The sequence below is a fragment of the Hypanus sabinus genome, chromosome 22, assembly GCF_030144855.1.
Source record: "Hypanus sabinus isolate sHypSab1 chromosome 22, sHypSab1.hap1, whole genome shotgun sequence".
Taxonomy (NCBI): domain Eukaryota; kingdom Metazoa; phylum Chordata; class Chondrichthyes; order Myliobatiformes; family Dasyatidae; genus Hypanus; species Hypanus sabinus.
Window position 1 is genome coordinate 39,580,873 of NC_082727.1, and position 19,478 is coordinate 39,600,350.

The 19,478-nt window shown below is 39.6% G+C and overlaps 1 protein-coding gene and 1 long non-coding RNA gene across 3 annotated transcripts in view; one reads left to right on the forward strand and one right to left on the reverse strand.

Moving 5' to 3' along the window:
- Positions 1–8,677, reverse strand: part of plce1 (phospholipase C, epsilon 1) — a 286,649-nt gene extending 277,972 nt beyond the window's left edge. Inside the window, exon 1 of the mRNA XM_059947571.1 lies at positions 8,087–8,677. Within this exon, the coding sequence (XP_059803554.1) occupies positions 8,087–8,098 (12 nt within the window). The 5' untranslated portion in view covers positions 8,099–8,677. The remainder of the gene's footprint in view (positions 1–8,086) is intronic.
- The window catches only part of LOC132379545 (uncharacterized), a 137,667-nt gene that overhangs the window by 70,402 nt on the left and 47,787 nt on the right, over positions 1–19,478 (forward strand). For both annotated transcript variants that reach the window (XR_009507450.1, XR_009507451.1), the window contains exons 2-3: positions 7,390–7,423; positions 8,692–8,736. This is a non-coding gene — a long non-coding RNA (uncharacterized LOC132379545). The remainder of the gene's footprint in view (positions 1–7,389; positions 7,424–8,691; positions 8,737–19,478) is intronic.

Sequence of the window (19,478 nt, forward strand, 5' to 3'; positions counted from 1 at the left end):
GTAAAAAAATATGCCTTGAATGTGGATATCACACCTTGGTCGAATGGTTGAATTAGCGATTTTGTGTTAGGTGGTAGGAAACACACTGTTCGGTTAGGATGAATACTGTCCAAATGTTAATGATGGGCTGGCGCATTGTCAAGCAACAAAAGAACTTTAAAGGCAAGATTCTGTTCCCAGCAGTAGCGTTCAGCCTCAACAGAAAAAGATTAGCAAACTAATCTTCAAAGATTTGACCAGTGACCTATGCTTTCTTGTTAGTTGCCCAGTGGACAGGAAGCATATTCTTACTCAAGCCCTTAAGAGCATGAGGGTTTAGTGAATGGTAAACTAAGACAGGATTCATCTTACAGTCTCCTTCGGCATTAGAACACATAAGCAAAGTCAATCTATCCTTTGCTGCCTTGAAACCTGAGGCAGTTTTTTCATTCTTACTTATGTAAGTGCGTTTCAGCATACTCTTCCAAAAAAACCCTGTCTCATCTGCATTAAACACCTGCTTTGGTGTGATGCCTAACTCAGCTATCATAGCCCGCAACTGCACAGGGTAGCGTTCAGCAGCTTTGTGGTCAGCATTAGTTTGCTCACCATGCACAGCTAAGTTGTGAAGCCTGTGACAGTTAACAAACTTAGAAAACCATCCCCTACTAGCAGTAAAGCTAACAATATCACTGGACACTTCCTCACTAGCCTCTAAACAAAGGCGACCATAAATTTCCAAAGCTTTCACAGGAAGATGTTTGGAACTAGGTGTTCTTTTCTTTGTTTCATGCTCAATGTACAAACTCAACATTTTCTCCATTTTTGTCATAATCGGGTTACGCATTTTGGTAACAATCTTTGAAAACACTTGTGATGAATCAATCACTGTACTTTTTATTTTCTCAGCATTTTTCTTTACATTTCTGATCATGGATTCACCCAGACTGAAGTAGCATCCCAGAGCTGTGTTATCTTCACCTGACGCTGCCCTGTTTATAATTTCCAACTTTTTTCAAGTGTTAAAGTGGTTTTTTGCTACTTGACTGATGGTCCAGGATTTGACATCAGACACTTAGGAGGCATAGTTAAATATTTCAAGCACAAAATCACCTGCACCATAGGTAAAAACAACATAAGTTTAAGAGCACAAGATCACACATCCACACGTTGCCAAAACCAGTGCGAGACTGGCAGGAGTGAGATTGAGGTGTGCACACATGACTTGTATTGGCGGGAAAGCGGTACTTCTCGCATAACTGTGAGTTTTGGATGCATATAAGGAGAAGTTGGTAGAAATAGGTTCCTCACATAACTGTGAATCCGCATTGTCTGAAGATGCATATAATGAGGATAGGGTATACCATGAAGTGGTAGCCTTGTTTGTGTACAAAATAACCTCTACTCTTTAGGATGTTGAGTAAACTTACTGAATGAAATCTGGCCAGAGACCTGTTACCAAGTAGCAAGTGGTGTGTTGGCAATTACAACTTATAGCACCAATGTTCATAAGAGCACTACACCACACTCTGCACATTGATTCTTCACAGAGCCCCATATTCTACCTATTGAACTTTCAATATATGAGCACAATCTTTGACGAATTGATGAAAAAGACGTTTGAAGATGATAGACCTGGCACAAAATTCATGGCCTACAAGACAGTAATGATTTCAGTCCTTCTGAGAGCTGAACTACATACAGCAGGCATCTCATGGCACCGGAAAAATATCACAAATGTTACCTTTGCAAAATCCTTCAAGTTCCCTAGAAAGACAAGCAAACCAGCACCAGTACCCTCTCCCAGGGCAAGGTATCCAGTATTGAGCAATAAAGGTGTTCAATTGACTACACTGGTAGGCTATGTCATCTGCTTCTGTGTGGGAACATAATTTACCACCAGAATTCTTAGAAACAGAACCCAATCAAAGCTTGGAGAGGACCCACATGGGGAATTAATGATGCCCATTGCTTTAACTTCCTCACTCTTTTGTCCCTAAAATACCTTCTGATCTTGAAATGTTTCTGTGCCTGCTACTGTGAAGGCAGATAATTATCTGCCACTTCTTTATTCCCTATTACCAATTTCCCTGAACAATATTTACACTGAATTATATTTTCCCCATCAGTTTTTAAACCACCCTCTTGCTTCTTTAAATCCCTCAGAGCTCAGGACGTTACTTTTACAAATTTATAAGACTACTTTTGATCTAATGGCATCCCTAGTTTCTTTACTTGGTTATAAATAGTTCACTTTTCCTGTGGTCTTTATTTCTCAATTGAATATACAGTAGATTCATGAATCTCAAAGCTATTTCAATTTTACCAATATATGGTAGTTCCCAATTTAGAGATAGAGCAAAAACGCAGGGCCCATTTACCAGAAGCAAAATCCAATTTGAAGGCAATTTTCCAATCATTATCTTAAAGCTATTTGCAATGCACAAATTGCCTGCTGTGTTTAATTTTTGTCTACAATGAATACATTTGATATGTTCTTAAAAGTAATGACTGTAATATGCTTTGATGTTGTAAAAGGGATTACACATGCTACTCTTTTGGTAAAAAAAAGCAGTTAAGTAGCCAGAATCCAGAGGACCCATAATTCTACTACTTCGAGTGCTGTTCCATTTGGGGCTGGTTACATTAGCTCAGATAAGGCATTAACCTGGAATATGTTTAATTTGTAATGCTGTATATCGTAACTCACATAGCATTTAAGCAGAACCATTCAACAAGTCTCCTCTGTATAATAAGGCTAATTACAATGCTGTTGTGTCAAGATCTCAAAACATTCTTTCTAAAATTTCATGAATACCTACCAATAAATACTGTTCAACTACACTTTTGGTCATGGAAATGATCGAAGCTATCATTAGGGAAGAAATAGCAAGCCATCTGGAAAGAGTGGTTCTATTAGGTGGGCACAGCATGGATTCATGAAGGGCAGTTTCTGATGACAAACTTACTGGAGATCCTTGAGGACATAATGAGTGTAGTAGACAGAGGAAAACAGCTGGATGTTATATATTTGGATTTCCAGAAGGCATTGGATAAAGTGCCATATAAAAGACTTATAAGATAAGGACGCATGGACTTGTGGGTAATATATTACCATGGATAGAAGATTGGTTAACCAATAGAAGGCAGAGAGGTGAGATAAGTGAGTGCTTCTCTGGCTGGTAGTTAGTGGTAAGTGGAGTGGCACAAGGGTTTGTGCTGGGCCTGTAACTATTCACAATATACAATAATAATTTGGAAGATAGGACTGAAAGTAAGTTTGTTGATGGCATTAAATTGAGTGGAAAAAAACAAATAGTGCAGAGGATGCAGAGTCTGCAGAGAAATGTAGATAGGTTAAGTGAGTGGGCAAAAGACTGATAGGTGGAGTACAAAGCTGGTAAATGCAAAGTCATCCACTTTAGAAGGACAAATAGAGATCAGATTATTAGTTAAATGGTAATAGATTGCAGCATGGTGTTGTGCAAAGGGATTTGGGTGTCTTTATGCATAAATTGGAAAAGATTCTTGGTTATCAAAAAGGCAAATGGAATCTTGCTCTCAGTGCTAGAGGGATTGAATATAAGAGTCGTTAGGTTATGCTGCAACCATAAAGGATACTGGTAAGGCCACACCTGGAGTATTGTGTGCAATTCTAGGCTTCTTACTTGAGGAACAATATGCTGCCTATGGAAGTGGTACAGAGGAGTTTTGCCACATTGCTTCCAAAAATGATGGGGTTATCTATGAGGAAAGATTGTGTTGCCTGGGACTATAAGAGCATAAGACATACAAGCAGAATTAGGCCATTGCATCATGACTGATCCAATTTTCCTCTCAGCTTCAATTTCCTGCCTTCTCCCAGTATCGCTTCATGCCTTGACCACTCAAGAGTCTATCAAACTCTACCTTAAATATATATAAAGGCTTCCACAACTGCCTGAGGCAAAGAATTGCATAGATTCACCACTCCTGGCTAAAGAAATTTCTCCTCATCTCTGTTCTAAAAGGACATCCCTCTATTCTGAGGCTGTATCCTCTGGTCTAAGACTCTCCCACCATAGGAAACATCCTCTCCACATTCACTCAAGGCCTTTCACTATTTGATAGGTTTCAATGAGGTCACCCCTCATTCTTCTGAATTTTAGTGAATACAGGCACAGAACCATCAAACGCTCTTCATATGACAAGCCATTCAATTCTGGAATCATTTTTGTAAACCTCTTTTGAACCCTCTCCAGTTTCAGCACATCCTTTCTAAGATAAGGGGCCCAAAACTTCTCACAATACTCCAAGTGAAGCCTCACCAGTGCTTTATAAAGTCTCAACATTATATCCTTGCTTTTATATTCTAGACCTTTTGAAATGAATGCTAACATTGCATTTGCCAGCCTCAACACAGACTCAACCTGCAAGTTAACCTTTAGGGAATCCTGCACAAGGACTCCCAAGTCCCTTTACACCTAATCTTTTTGTATTTTCTCTCCAGTTAAAAAATAAAAAGCCCCTTCATTTTTTCTACCAAACTACATAACCATACTCTCCCTGATACTGTATTCTATCTGACATTTCTTTACCCATTCTCCTATTATGTCCAATTCCCTCTGTAGCCACTTTAATTCCTCAAAACTAACTGCCCCTCCACATATTTTCATATCACCTGCAAACTTTGCAACAAAGCTATCAGATACATGATCCAAATCATTGACATACAACGCAAAAAGAATTGGTCCCAACATAGACCCCTGTGGAACATGACTAGTCACTGCCAGTTTACCAGAAAAGGCTCCCTTTATTCCCACTCCTTGTCTCCTGCCAATCAGCCACTGCTTTATCCATGCAAGTATCTTTCCTGTAATATTATAGGTGCTTAACTTGTTAAGCAGCCTCATGTGTGGCACCTTGTCAAAGGCCTTCTGAAAATCCAAGTACACAACATCAACTGATTCTCCTTTGTCTATCCTGCTTGTTAATTCTTCAAACAATGTCAACAGATTTACTGGGCAAGATTTTCCCTTGAAGAAACAATGGCCTATTTTATTATGTGAGTACCCTGAGATCTCATCCTTAATAATTATCTCCAACATCTTCCCAACCACTGATGTCAGACTAACTGTCCTATAGTTTTCTTTCTTCGCCTCTCTCCCTTCTTGAAGAATGGAATGATATTTGCAATTTTCCAGTGTCTGGAAACATTCCATATTCTAGTGATACTTGAAAAATTATTACTAATGCCTCCACAATTACTTCAGCCACCTCTTTCAGAACCCTGGGGTGCACATCATCTGGCCCAGGTGACTTATCTACTTTCAGATCTTTCAGTTTCCCAAGAAAATTCTCTCTGGTTAGGGTAACTTCACACACTTCATGATCACTGACACCTGAAACTACCACAGTACTGCTCACGTCCTCCACAGTGAAGAAAGATGCAAAATACTTATTCAGTTCGTCTGCCATTTCCTTGGCCCCCATTACTACTAATACTGTGTTGTTTTCCAGCAGTCCAATATCCACTCTCGGCTCTCTTTTACACTTTACGTATCTAAAGAAACTTTTGCTATCCTCTTTAATATTATTGGCTAGCTTACTTTTGTATTCCATCTTTACTTTCTTACTGACCTTTTTAGTTGTCTTCTGATGGTTTTTTAAAGCTTCCCAATCCTCTAACTTCCCACTAATTTTTGCTCTATTAGATGCCCTCTCTTTGGCTTTATGTTGGCTTTGATTTCTCTTGTTTGCCATGGTTGTGTCATCTTTCCTTTAGAATACTTCTCCCTCTTGGTGATGCATTCCAGAAATTCCAGCCATTGCTGCTCTGCCATAAACCCTGCCAGTGTTTTCTTCCAATCATTTTTGGCCAACTCCTCTCTCATGCCTCTGTAATTCCCTTTGTACCACTTTAATACTGTTACATCTGACTTTAGCTCCTCCTTCTCAAATTTCAGGATGAATTCGATTATATTATGATCACTTGTCCTTACAGGTTATTTTACCTTGGGGTCTATACTGAATTATGTTCCATTGCACAACACCCAATCCAGAATAGCTGATAATTAGTGGGCTCAACCACAAGCTGCTCCAAAAAGTCATCTTGTAGACATTCCCCCTTTTGGAATTTAGCACCAACCTGATTTTCCCAATCTACCTGCATACCCCCATGTCTATTGTAACTTTGTTCTTTTGGCATGCATTTTCTATCTGCCATTGAGATTCAGAGAAATAAATTTAGATGGAAATGGGGAGAATTTGCTTTTAACAGAAAGTGGAGAATCTATGGAATTCTCTGCCCAGGAAAGCAGTACAGGCTAGCTCATTTAATATATTTCATGGCAGTTAGATATAATTTTTGCATGGCAGGGGAATTAATCATTACAGTGAAAAGGTAGATAGATGGAGCTGAGTCCATATCCAGATTGGACATGAACTTATTGATTTGTGGAGTAGGCTCGATGAGCAAATAGTCTACTCTTGCTCCCATTTCTTAAGTGTTTATGTTTGCATTGTTCAGTGTGTGTCACCCAGGCTATAATCTCTGACCTAATGAAAATATAAATAACAAAGTAAACAACTGCTATTCATTCCAGAGCAAAATTATTTATTTGTGCTAAAACTTGGGAGCCTTTGTGTCATGTGGATATAACTCCCACAAAGCAATACATTACATTACTTTATGGATACAGGTCAGCACCACAGCCTGATCTCTCAATCCTCCATTTAATCAAAGTTCAAAGTACATTTATCATCAAAGTATGTCTACTATGTACAACCTTGAGATTTGTCTCCTTGTTTTGTAGATTTACAATTCCACAAAAGTGTCAAAAGGAACACTGGCATGGGATCCCTATGGTGCCAGTACCCTTTGGATACAGACCTGTTTTACAGATAGGTGATTTAACGTCATGTCAGCAAAGAAAATGTGATGGTGTGAAATGCATATTATTAGATACTGCACTGAGGGTCTCCTTCTGTAATGTCCCAGGGCTGGAGAATTGACTTTTGACAACTACAATCATCTTCTTCTGGGAGTGGTACTAGCCACAGATAGGATGTTGCCTGGTCAGATAGCCTATGTTGTTCTTTAATATCACATGCAATTCATTAAGTTGGCTTGAAAGTGCTATTTGTGATGAAGATCACAGAAGGAAGTAAAGATTGGTCATTAATTCAATGCTTACATCAAACATTTTTGTAACTCCTAGGCTAGACCCCATCAGTGTGAGAATGGGAATGTTCATGGAGATCCCTCTTCCCATTTGCTGTTTAATTTTCCACTCTATTCAGAACTAGAAGTGTAAGATGACAGAAGCTTGATCTGATCCACTTGTTATGAAATATAATTAGTCAAGTGGATATTTGTACCAAGACATAAACTCTTCTTTTATTTATGAAAGGAGTGTTTTATTTTGTCAGAAATAGAAGAGGATCATTCTTGTCAAGACAGCAGGTAAGAGTATATTTTAACGTTATTTATGCAACTACATCATGTACTTGGGGAAAAAAATTGATAGATACTTTATTGATCCAAAAGGAAATTACTGCATCACAGTAGCATTACAACAGCACATATATAGAAATATTAGGAGAGAAGTAAGAAAAAATAAGAAATAACTTACCTCAAACAGTCTAACAGGACGGAGTCATCACTTCCTCAGCTATAGGTTGACTCAATATGGAGCCTAATAGCCGAGGGTAAGAATGACCTCATATAGTGCTCTTTGAAGCAGCGCAGCGATCTTAGTCTATTACTAAAAGTGCTCCTCTGTTCAGCCAAGGTGGCATGCAGAGGGTGAGAAACATTGTGCAGAATTACCAGGATTTTTCGCAGGGTCCTTTGTTATACCACAACCTCCAGTGTATCCAGTTTGACTCCTATAACAGAGCCAGCCTTTTTAATCAGTTTATTGAGCCTGTTGCTCCAACACACCACCGTACAATGATTGAATCTTCTGAGGGAAGTACAGTTTTAAAACAATAATTAAAAGAATCAATTAGACAGGAAAACACTTAATATCTTATGTCTTGAGATTTGAGCTTACATTGATATTTTGAGGATATCTTCAACAGGCTGTGCCTCAAGTATGCAACATTCCTCACTAAAGATCCTTACCATCTGAGGCATGTCCTCTTCTCATTATTGTCATTGGGAAGGAGGTCCAGGAGCTTGAACACAGACACTCAACAATTTGGGAACAACTTCTTCCCTTCACCATCAGATTTCTGAAAGGTCCACAAACTTATCATTCCTTTAACTTTGCACAATTTATTTATTTTCTAATTTGTAATAAGTCTTTGCACTGTACAAATTTCATATCAAACGAAATGATAATAAATCTGATTCTGATTTTGACTGCGCAATAACTGTTTAGATTTTTACTATCAACATAGTTCGCTGTTCAGGAAGTGCTACAGATAAAAATTTAACTTGTGGTCACTTCATTAAATCAAAAATGTCATTAAATCAAGAATGTCAGCAAATGGAATGTTTTCATACTAGATTTTCCTCTTAATATCCCAGGTCATTTTTAATAGTAGCTATTAAATATTTAAGCAATGCTCACAAAATTGTTTAAAGCCCAAGTATTGTCAGTTTCAAACTTCAGAAATATTTGCAAGTTATCTGCCCTAATGGATGAACTGTTATTGTAACCAACTCTAATGAGCAGTTTAAATGTTGCTTGCTCACCTCTCCGATGTCTGCTTTTCTTTCTACAGCAGGAAAATTCCAAATGCAGTTCAGCAATCATTTGGAATCTGAAGGTAAATCTCAAACTTACATTTTATCCCTACACAACATACCAGCACCGCATCTCCTTAACTTTTGCCCCATACCCCATCCTGATCTCATTCCCTACTCTTCCAAGATCCAGGCCTTATCTTCTGAATCTACAAACCCCTAGCCTTCCAAAGCCGTGATTCTCCCACATTCCCAAACACTAATGTATTGGTCAACACCCTGCATCTCCAACACATAGTTTTCTTGAGGTCATGAAGCTAATCTATTCTATTAGCTTCATGACCTCATCTATCTAATTCTATTCAATCGTCAGTTGATCATCTCTGAGCCCTGACTCACATAATTCCTTTAGCCCCACTGATGGAAGCTCCAGTATTCACTGTTCCCGTACTTTTGCCACTTATCTGACCATAACCCAAAGCCTTAATCCCTCTGGATGATTCCCTTACATCAGTCCTCCTGGCCGTGCTGCTGTGCGTATACTTAACTTGCTTACTGATTTGATCCTATGCACAAATCCTGGCCCTGTACAGACTGGCTCCATCTGCCATCCCACAAGTGCAGCCTGGGTCATATTTTCCACCGCAGTGCTTTTTCAGAGGTACTCAATCTCAAGCGTTGCTGAAATTTGCAATCGAGGTCCACAAATGAAATAGTCAATAAAGTCGTGAGCATCAAATGTGCCCTGGAATTTCTAACCCATTTCTTCTGTATTTCAGTTTTGCTTGTGATGCATACCCACTTGTGAAACTGCTTGTTAGTCATTTCTGCCAGATTCCCAAATCTAATGTCTTTTTTAAAAAAAGGTTAAAAAAAAGCTTAATTACACTTTAATCAAGAGCACCATTGTGTAAAGTGTACCCAAAGGTATATCATCCAAGCTCACAATGAAACTGGAGATTCATTACCACAAGACTCCGTAATATTTGAGAACTAACATAGTGATGCACACTTGGGAGAATGCCACTGAAGAAAGTCTTGTGAAATCTAAAAATAACTGAATTCTTCAGTGCTTTGTAAACCATTTGCAGCCCAAAATCCCAAGGCTTCATCCTACTTGAGCAAAGAGCAAAGGAGAGACTATCAATGCTAGAGACAAAGTCAAAACAGCAGTCAGGGAAGCCCTTAACTGAGATTCCATTCTTGGTATAAGTATCCTTAATTTTACTCACAGCAGATATCACACTCAAGCTCCCTCCAGATAGGCAAGAATTTGTGAAGATGGTAATGGCAACTGGTGGGAGTTAGGGTTAAGGTTTCAACAGTGGATAACTTTCCTACTGAAGTTCTAAAAGTTGATGTAGTAGAGCTTCTTACACTAATATATACCTTCATTGTCCTCATCTATAAAGAAAAAGGCAAGCAGGGACAACATAATCAGAACCATCTTCTGTCACGTGGACACACTGGTCATGACCTTGACAGTGAATTCATATTAGATTCAATCTCAATAGATTTCTGTCATGACCCTACATTGATATCAATCTCAATTCTTTTCACCCCTACTAAGCTTCTCACTGGAGTTTAACTAATCAAAGGAGAAATAGGAATCCACTTGACCTATTTCAACTGCATGTCAGAAAAATGGTTATCCCGACTTCAATTATCAAGCTGTAATAGACGGTTGACTCTTGCATATGTGTGTGCTTGAAGGCAGAGTTTTGTTACACTGCTGACTTCTTCATGGAAGCATATGAGAAAATGGCCCTTACACCCAACATCCACACAATGAAGGTCATCTGCCTATTGCAGAATACCACCCTCTATACATTGGGAGCTACCTCTCAGTGAGGGCATGTATCAAATGACAAAATTACCTATCATTTTCAGTCTTTGGTTGGCTAAAGAATGCAACATTGGAAGATCAGGACTTCAAATGCATAACATGGTTTTTAAGGTCATAGATTACCACAGCAGAGTTCTCAGTGGAAAGATAGGTGCAGCCTCAGCAAAATTCTCCAAAACCACAGGCAGGATACGTCAAACACCATGAATGTTCTCCAAGGTCATATCATTCACATGCCGAGTCCAGACCTCTGAAAGAGGCAATCCACTCAGAGGCATGATGTTCTCAAATTCGTCAAAAGCTGTAATAAACTCATGGGAGTTCTTGGCTATGGCCACTCAGAATGGTGAAGTAGATAACACAAATACCATTGTCAAGAGCAGTAATGCAATGAAAATGATGGAAGGAACTCACTACTTCCAAAATATACCCATTCCCTGCATTAAACAGCTTCTTTTCTACACATGGCACAGTCTACAGATCTCACTTTGGCTTCATCAGTTCTGAACCTACAAAGCTGGAAAGAAAGTTATCTTTACCCCCTACGGACCTAAAGATTTCACTATAGTCTATACCCCATGGCTCACCTTATCTCTTATTCTACCACTGATGCCATTCAAGCAGACTAACTCTCTTTCAACAAGGAGTGTAGAAGAGATTCCAGGAGGAGTTCAGGTGCACCCAAAAATAAATTGCAAACCTGGTAAAGCAATATCATTTCATGCTGTTCAGATGCAGCATGAGGCAAGCCATTCTGCATCCAACTGGTTGGACCCAAACTCTGGTGTCCTACATATTTAAGTCATGAGTAATAGAGGAAAACTAAAGATATAATAGGAGGAGGCTGCTCCATGATCATTCATCACCTATTGACAGTGCAACTGATCAAAGGACAAAGGCAACTGAGTTGACATATTAAATGCAAGGCCAATAGTCTATAGCAATCCTTTTCTAAGAGTGTACATTGGAGGCCTCCTTCAGAGTGTGCTGGGATGGTGTTGTCAACCACACACTGAAGATCTATGATGGTGGTGTGCTGACCTTGTTCCTGGCCTTGAACTGGTTGAGGTGCCTCGGCATATAGAGCCCTAGGTCTAATTTAGAATATAAAAATGACACAGGTCCTAAATGGCCCAACCAGCCATCCATAAAAATTAACAATATCACCCTTGAAAATGTAGACCACCTTGGCAGCATTCTCTCCTCAAAAGCAGACATCCTCAGAGATCAATTACAGCCTGAGTAGTACTAGTGGAGCTTATGCAAGATTAAAGAAATGAGTCTTTAAAGACCTAAAAGTCCAAACAACATTTTTGGTCTATAGAGCAGTTGTCCTTCCTACATTACTATATGGAGCTGAATCATGGACCATCTACAGTAGGCACCTGAAAGTCCTGGAACAAAGAACACTATGAAAGATTTTGATGATCAGCTGAAAGGACAGATACACTAACCCCAGTGTACTAGAGGAGGCCAACATGAACACTGTTTCCAACCACAATAAAGCAATACTAGCTCTGATGGATGGGTCATGTCATTTGGATGCCTAACTCACATCTCCCTGAACAGATCCTTCACTCCCAAATGAAGGAAGGTCAGCGAGCCCCTGGTGGGCAAAGGAAATGCTTCAAATATAACATCAAAATCAACCTGAAGAAATTCAACATGACATCTAAAAACTGGGAAGACATCACACTCAAAAGATGCACTTGGAGGAAATCTGTTCCAGGGGGAACAGTGCTACATGAGAACACCTCCATCATGTCACAGAGAACAAACAATAGCTGCAAAAGGAGAGAATATGAGAGCAAAAACCCACTCACTAACTACAGCTACGATCTACTCGTGTCCACACAGTAGTAGAATATATAGTTCCCACATCAGCTTCTAAAGCCATCTGAAGACCCACCAATAGACACCCCTAGGAGAACATCTTACCTGACTTGAGTGATTGCACTTCTATTAGGACTGTAAAATATAGGACAGGTGAACTCTGCAAATATTTAGAATAGGAGAATATAACCTCCCTGAATATGTATTCTATTGCCTCTATCTCAAAGTCCCATACACTTCACTAACATCTTTCAAATAGATCCTCACACTTTCAAGGACAAACACACAGAAGTACCTAGATCTATTTATTCCACACACCTTCTAGACTATGTTGTTATCAAAGAATATCACTTAATTTGAGCCAGATCAGCGATTCAGTAGGATTATAGTTGGTCCTGTGCTGGACTATTCACTGCCATACCCAATCTCTACTTCTACCAACCTGAGCTATTACTTTCAGAGCTCACAATTTGGCCTCTCCTATGTCAGCAAGACCAAGCATAGACTGGAAAATCAATTTGCAGAGTATCTGCACTCTGTCTGCAATAGTCATCCTGAATTCTGGTTGCATGTCACTTCAACTCCCCTTCCCACTCCCACAACAACCTGTCCATCCACAACCTTTCTCATTGCCATGGTGAGACCAAATGCGAACTAGAAAAACAGTACCTCATATTCCCCTTGGGTAGCCTACAACCCAATACTCTGAGCACTGAAATTTCCAATTTCAAATATCTTCTACCTCATTTTTTTGACAGACAGAGAACTTTTCCATTGAGTGTTCAGCAATCTCTCTCAATCTACCTTCATGACAAACATCTTTTCAAAGAAATTAATACAACAAATTTATCAAAACTGACCAAAGCAATTATATCATTCAAGCATTCCCTCAAATAAGCCCTCCCTAAAACAATAGACAATCTCAGGGAGATATCCTCTTAGCAATAATGTCCATAGTAATTACGTTGTTAATTGCTTGTTGTACTTACATGTTTACATGCAGAGCCTCAGGAATCAACACAAGGTCACATTTACTAATTTCTTTCAATTAAGGAGGTATTCTTTGCATTGTAGTCTAACAAGTTAAAAACTTAACATTTTCCCTAACAGCTTCTTCTTCACTCTCTGAAACTATATTCCTTTGCAGGATCCTTGCATCCTCATCTATTTATTTACCCACATCCCACTCCTGCTTGTTTTAATTATAAATATATTACATTCTGTCCTCTCATCTTTAGTTACTATAAATTGTGAATAACTGAAGATGCAGAACAGCTCCCTGTAGCAGCCCATTAGTAGCTGTTCCATGAGCTGAAAATGCTCCTTTGGTTTTTACTGTGTTTTCTATACTTGGTCAAATTCTCTATCCAAGCTGCATCCAATGTTTACTCTAATCCTGAAGTCCTGTATTTGTGCAACAAACTGGCATATGGTACCTCATGAAAAGCCCTTGGCTTATCCTCTGTTTCTCAGTTATCTACCTTATTAATTACATCCTCAGAAAACTCTACATTAAGTTTGTCAAACGTAATTTGTGCTCCTTGAAACAATGCAGACTCTGCCTAATCATAACACAATTTTCCAGATATTGGGTTACCATGTTTCTAATAATGGATTCCAAGATTTTGCTAACAATAGATGTCACCTAACTGGCTTAGGGTTACCTTTCTTTTCTCACTCTCCTTTATTTGTAAATTGGCATTACATTTGTTATTTTTCAACCTGTTGGGATATATCCAGAATGTAAGGAATTTAGTAAGATAATTACTGAAGCATCTTGTTCTTTCTGGAGCCACTTCTTTTAAAACACTGGAATACTGTACATATTCCGAGCATGAGTTCAGCTCTTGTCCTAATTTCACCATTCTTTTCTCAATTAATGACACTAATTAATTAAGTTCTTCACCATCTTTAGATTGTTGATTCACATCCCTTTCTGCTTTGAGGATGCCCCTTTACAGAAGTCAGCTTCACATTATTAATTTCATTCCACATGACCTTAAGAAATGACCAACAGAACAGGCTGCTACAAAGGCTTAATATCCAGCAACTCCAGTAATACTGAAGCTCTTGTTCCCAAACTTCCTGCAACTTCAGTAAAAATGTTCAATGTGGCTACACCTACCCAACAATGTGGAAAGTTGTCAAGGTATGCCCTTTCTGAGAATGGAGAATGAATTTAATCCATTTGCTCTAAGTCAGCCATATGAGCACATTAATGTTCAACTCTGGCTGCACAAAGACCAGCCATAGAATTGGACTTCACATTATACATATGATGCAGACAAAGAGAGAACCAGATTATACAGGTGAGACTAGAGTGACTGCCACAGAATTCAAAGCAGCGTTTGACCCAGTTAGTCGTGATAAAAATGAAACCAGTCAGAATCAGATGGAAAGCTCTCCGTAGCTGGAGTTATCTAGCAATGAGGGAAGATGCCTGTAAATCTGTCAACTCAGTTATCTGAGAGTACTTTGTTTCAGGTGTTCCTCAGGGCAGTATCCTAAGCTCAACCATCACCAGTAATTTCAATAATGGCCTATTCACCATTATAACTCACTGATTGAGATAGTGGTAAGGACGTATTAGCAAGACTATCTAAAGCAAATCAAGCTTTTGGCAGCCTCAATATAGTTTGGAAATCCACACAACTCAAACTTAACACCAAAATCAGAATTCTTAAAAGCAATGCCCCAAGTGTGCTACTTTACAGAAGTGGATGTTGGAAGATAGAACCATAGAACACTACAGCACAGTACAGGCCCTTTAGCTCTCCATGTTGTGCTGACCCATATAATTCTTAAAAAAAAGTACTAAACCCACACTACCCCATAACCCTCCATTTTTCTTTCATCCACATGCCTGTCCAAGACGCTCTTAAATACTCCTAATGTTTTAGCCTCCACCACCATCCTTGGCAAGTCATTTCAGGCACTCACAACCCTCTGTGTAAAAAACTTACCCCTGATGTCTCCCCTAAACTTCCCTCCCTTAATTTTCTACATATGCCCTCTGGTGTTTGCTATTGGTGCCCTGGGAAACAGGTACTGACTATCCACCCTATCTATGCCTCTCATAATCTTGTAAACCTCTATCAAGTCCCCTTTCATTCTTCTACACTCCAAAGAGAAAAGTCCCAGCTCTGCTAACCTTGCTTCATATGACTCCTTCTCCAAACCAGGCAACATCCTGGTAAATCTCCTCTGCACCCTCTCCATAGCTTCCACATTCTTCCTATAATGAGTTGACCAGAATTGAACACAATACTTTAAGTGCGGTCTCACCAGAGATTTATAGAGTTGCAACATGACCTCTCTGCTCTCAAACTCAATCCCCCTGTTAATGAAGCCTAGCATCCCATAGGCCTTCTTAACTACCCTATCAACCTGTGCAGCGATCTTGAGGGATATATGCATTTGAACCTCAAGGTCCCTTTATTCATCCACACTCTTAAGTAACTGACCATTAATCCTGTACTCAGTCTTCTGGTTTGTCCTTCCAAAATGCATCACCTCACACTTGTCCAGATTGAACTCCATCTGCCATTTTTCTGCCCAACTCTGCAGCCTGTCTATATCCTCTTGTAACCTTCCACAACCTACAACTCCATCCACAACTCCTCCAATCTTCGTGTCATCCACAAACTTACTCACCCATCCTTCCACCTCTGCATCCAGGCCATTTATAAAAATCACAAATAGCAGGGGTCCCAGGACAGATCCCTGTGACACTCCACTAGTCACCGACCTCCAGGCACTTTCCTTCCACAACTACCCTCTGCTTTCTTCCTTTAAGCCAATTTTTTATCCAAACAGCCAAGGTTCCACTTATCCCATGCCTCATGACTTTCTGGATGAGTCTCTCATGAGGGACCTTGTCAAATGTTTTGCTAAAGTCCATGTAGACCACATCCACTGCCCTGCCCTCATCAATTTCTTTTGTTACCTCTTCAAGAAATTCAGTCAGGCTCATGAAGCACTATCTTCCCTTCACAAAGCCATGTTAACTATCCATGAGTAGACTATACTTCTCCAAATGCTCATATATCCTAAAGAATCCTTTCCAGTAGTTTGCATACCACCGACATAAGACTCACCAGTCTATAGTTCCCAGGTTGCTCCCTATTACCTTTATTAAACAAGGGAACTATATTTGCCATTCTCTGGCACTTCCCCTGCAGCCAAAGAGGATTCAAAGATCAGAGCTAACGCTCCTACGATCTCTTCGCTCAATTCCCACAACAACCTGCGGTGTATCATATCTGGCCCCGGGGATTTATCAATCTTAACGTTTTTAAGAAGATCCAGCACTTCTTCTTGCTTAATCTCCACATTGTCCAGCACACAGGCCCGGTCTACTTCAACCTCATCCTGATCAAGATCCTTTTCACTTGTGAATACTTGTGAATACTGAAGCAAAGTATGAAGATGATGAAAGACCTCTGCAAGAATCTTGACATGTTCCAGACAAAATGTCTATGATGAATCAAGAAGATCTTCTGGCCTGAGAAAATCAGAAACCAAAACTTGCTTACATCTTGCAATATGGGATCAATCTCCGTTTGTTTGAAAAGAAGATGATGGAGATGGCTGGGCCATGTAATGAGAATGCTAAATGATCAAGTAGCAAAAGTAGCATTACGGTGGATGTCACAGGGAAAGCGAAGTAGGGACAGGCCCAAAATGACGTGGCGAAGATCTGTGGAAGCAGAACTGAAAGTAGGCATGAACTGGGTAACGGTGAGAAGCAGAGCAAAAGACTGGCAGATATGGAAGACCCTTGTGGAGGCCCCATGTACCATCTAGGCACTAAGGGTTCAGATAACAATGACGACGACCATTATAAGGGAGAAGTGAGGATCTTTGCTAATAGTTGTAAGATGTTCAATTCATCCTGAGGTGTTGGAGCAGTCTGCACTGGGTGAACTGAGACCCAGAAAATATTGAAGCATAGCTTACTAAGTGGCAAGTTAGACCAGACAAGAACAACCAGACAATGATCATCTTCTTCAAGAAAGTCGAGCCAGTTTCCTTTGATGTTCAGCATTATTTCTATTGACAGATCCTACATCAGCTATATCCTGGGCATCACCATCCACTGTGTCAAAATATTGTTGTGATGCATCTAGTGTGGTAGTGTAGTGGGTAATGTTTGTCCCTCTCACTTTCAGCTTCCAACGCTGGCTAGCGCTCTCGTAAAAAGGAGAGCTGAATGCACAAGTTTCTCCCAGCCAGAACATAGCCTCTCCAAAACCAAGCCTCATGTAGTGCCTCCTCGCTGGCAACACAAAGAAACTGAACATCATTTAGATCCAGGCTGAACTATGGAGGACAGAAGGTGGTCTGGCCATGTACACATAGCACTCAAGCCCACCAGTGTTTGGGCATGCCCTGATGCTCATGAACCCAGTTATGGGTAAATAGCCCCAGTGCCTTGTGGGCAGCCTCAGGAGAAACAAAGTCTACAAGAGTGAACCCAGACGTAAACTCCAGAGTGGAACCCCTATGATGGCTGGACATCACTGAACATTGGCTCCAACAGCCAAGCTGGTGCCAAACATATTCCTTTGTAAGCTTTTCTTTGGACTACACTGGTGAGGCCAAGAGGGGCAATCTTGACCACTGAGCATTCCAGGATCTCCATTGTCCTTCGAGACAGATGGATGCCATCATCACCATCCATTAGAAACAGAGCAGGATCAGTCACGTAATGGCTATAAGAGCAAATCAGATGATGGGTATCAATCAACAAAACAACAGACACTCGCAACAACACTCCATTGTGTAAACTGCAGAGCATTAAAGGTTTTGGTTTCCTGATAAGCTAATTCTATTCACATAAAACACGATTGTTAGGACATAGTATGAGTTATCTATAATAAATCCATATTCGGAGCTGTTTACTCCAAGAAATTCAATACATTCTCACTGACTAACATGTTATTTGAAGGAACCCCCAATCCAGATGAAAGGTCTCAACCTGAAAGATTGGCTATCCCTCTCCCTCCATGGCTGCTGCCTGATCTGCTAAGTTTTAGTAACTAATATTCATTCCCTGTGGTTCATGTTCTCATCAACCCCCATTGTTTCTCACAAACATGAACTGGTAAACTCAATCACTATATGAGGGAGCTCATTCTATTACATTTTCCACTCACTGATTTGGTTTCGCCTCCTAACAAATGTAGGGGATTTCTACACCAGGATTATTTATGTCCATTCTGCAATTTTAACATGAATGTTCATAATTGAGTAATTAATTTTAAAATAGTAAAGTAAAACTGATATCTCATTTTAACAAGATTCATCAACATCATTACATGCCATGTCTTCTGACCATGATTGTTCTAGGCAAATTTTTCCCTAGCAGTGATTTGCAATTGCCTTCTTCTGGGCAGTGTCTTTTCAAGACGGGTGACCCCAGCCATTATCAATGCTCTCTGAGATCATCTTCCTGGTGCCAGTGGTCACATATCTAGGACTTGTGATAAAAGTACAAGATTAAAGTATTAATTTAATTAGTTAATAAGCTAATATACAGCATAATGTTTTGTGTGGTAGAAATGACTGATTTCACCTAGAAACCAAGTTAGAGTAGAAAGTGGCCTCTGGTCTTTGCGATAAATGTGCATAAGAAATCCCACCCACCCCCCCCAAAAAAATTATCCTTACAAAATACCTCTGGCAAAATAGTCAGGAATGTTTGATTTCTTTCATGAAAATGATATCAAACACTGATGTGTGCATAAACAGAGAGAGCTTTGCAAACTTTTTTGAAAGATAGCACCCTTTGGAGAATCTGGTACCAAATAGCATTCCCAAAAACAAAACTGAATTCATTTACGGCAAACGTGAAGAATATATTTTATCCTTTTATGACAATGCAATTCTGCTAAACTAAAAACAGAACAACTGCAGAAGCTTACTATCAGAACTGAAATTTGACACAGTAATTTAATCAAAAGAAACTATGTCTAAAAATTCCAATTAAACAAAAGAGATCACCTGCAAAAATAATTGGCAGCTTAAATCACTGCGGTATGAGATAATCATGCTACTCAAGAAAATTCACCAGAGGAAAAATATTTTGCATTCAATGTGACCACTGGCAAAAAATCAACTTGGTGAACTCTGCTTGAAAAATAC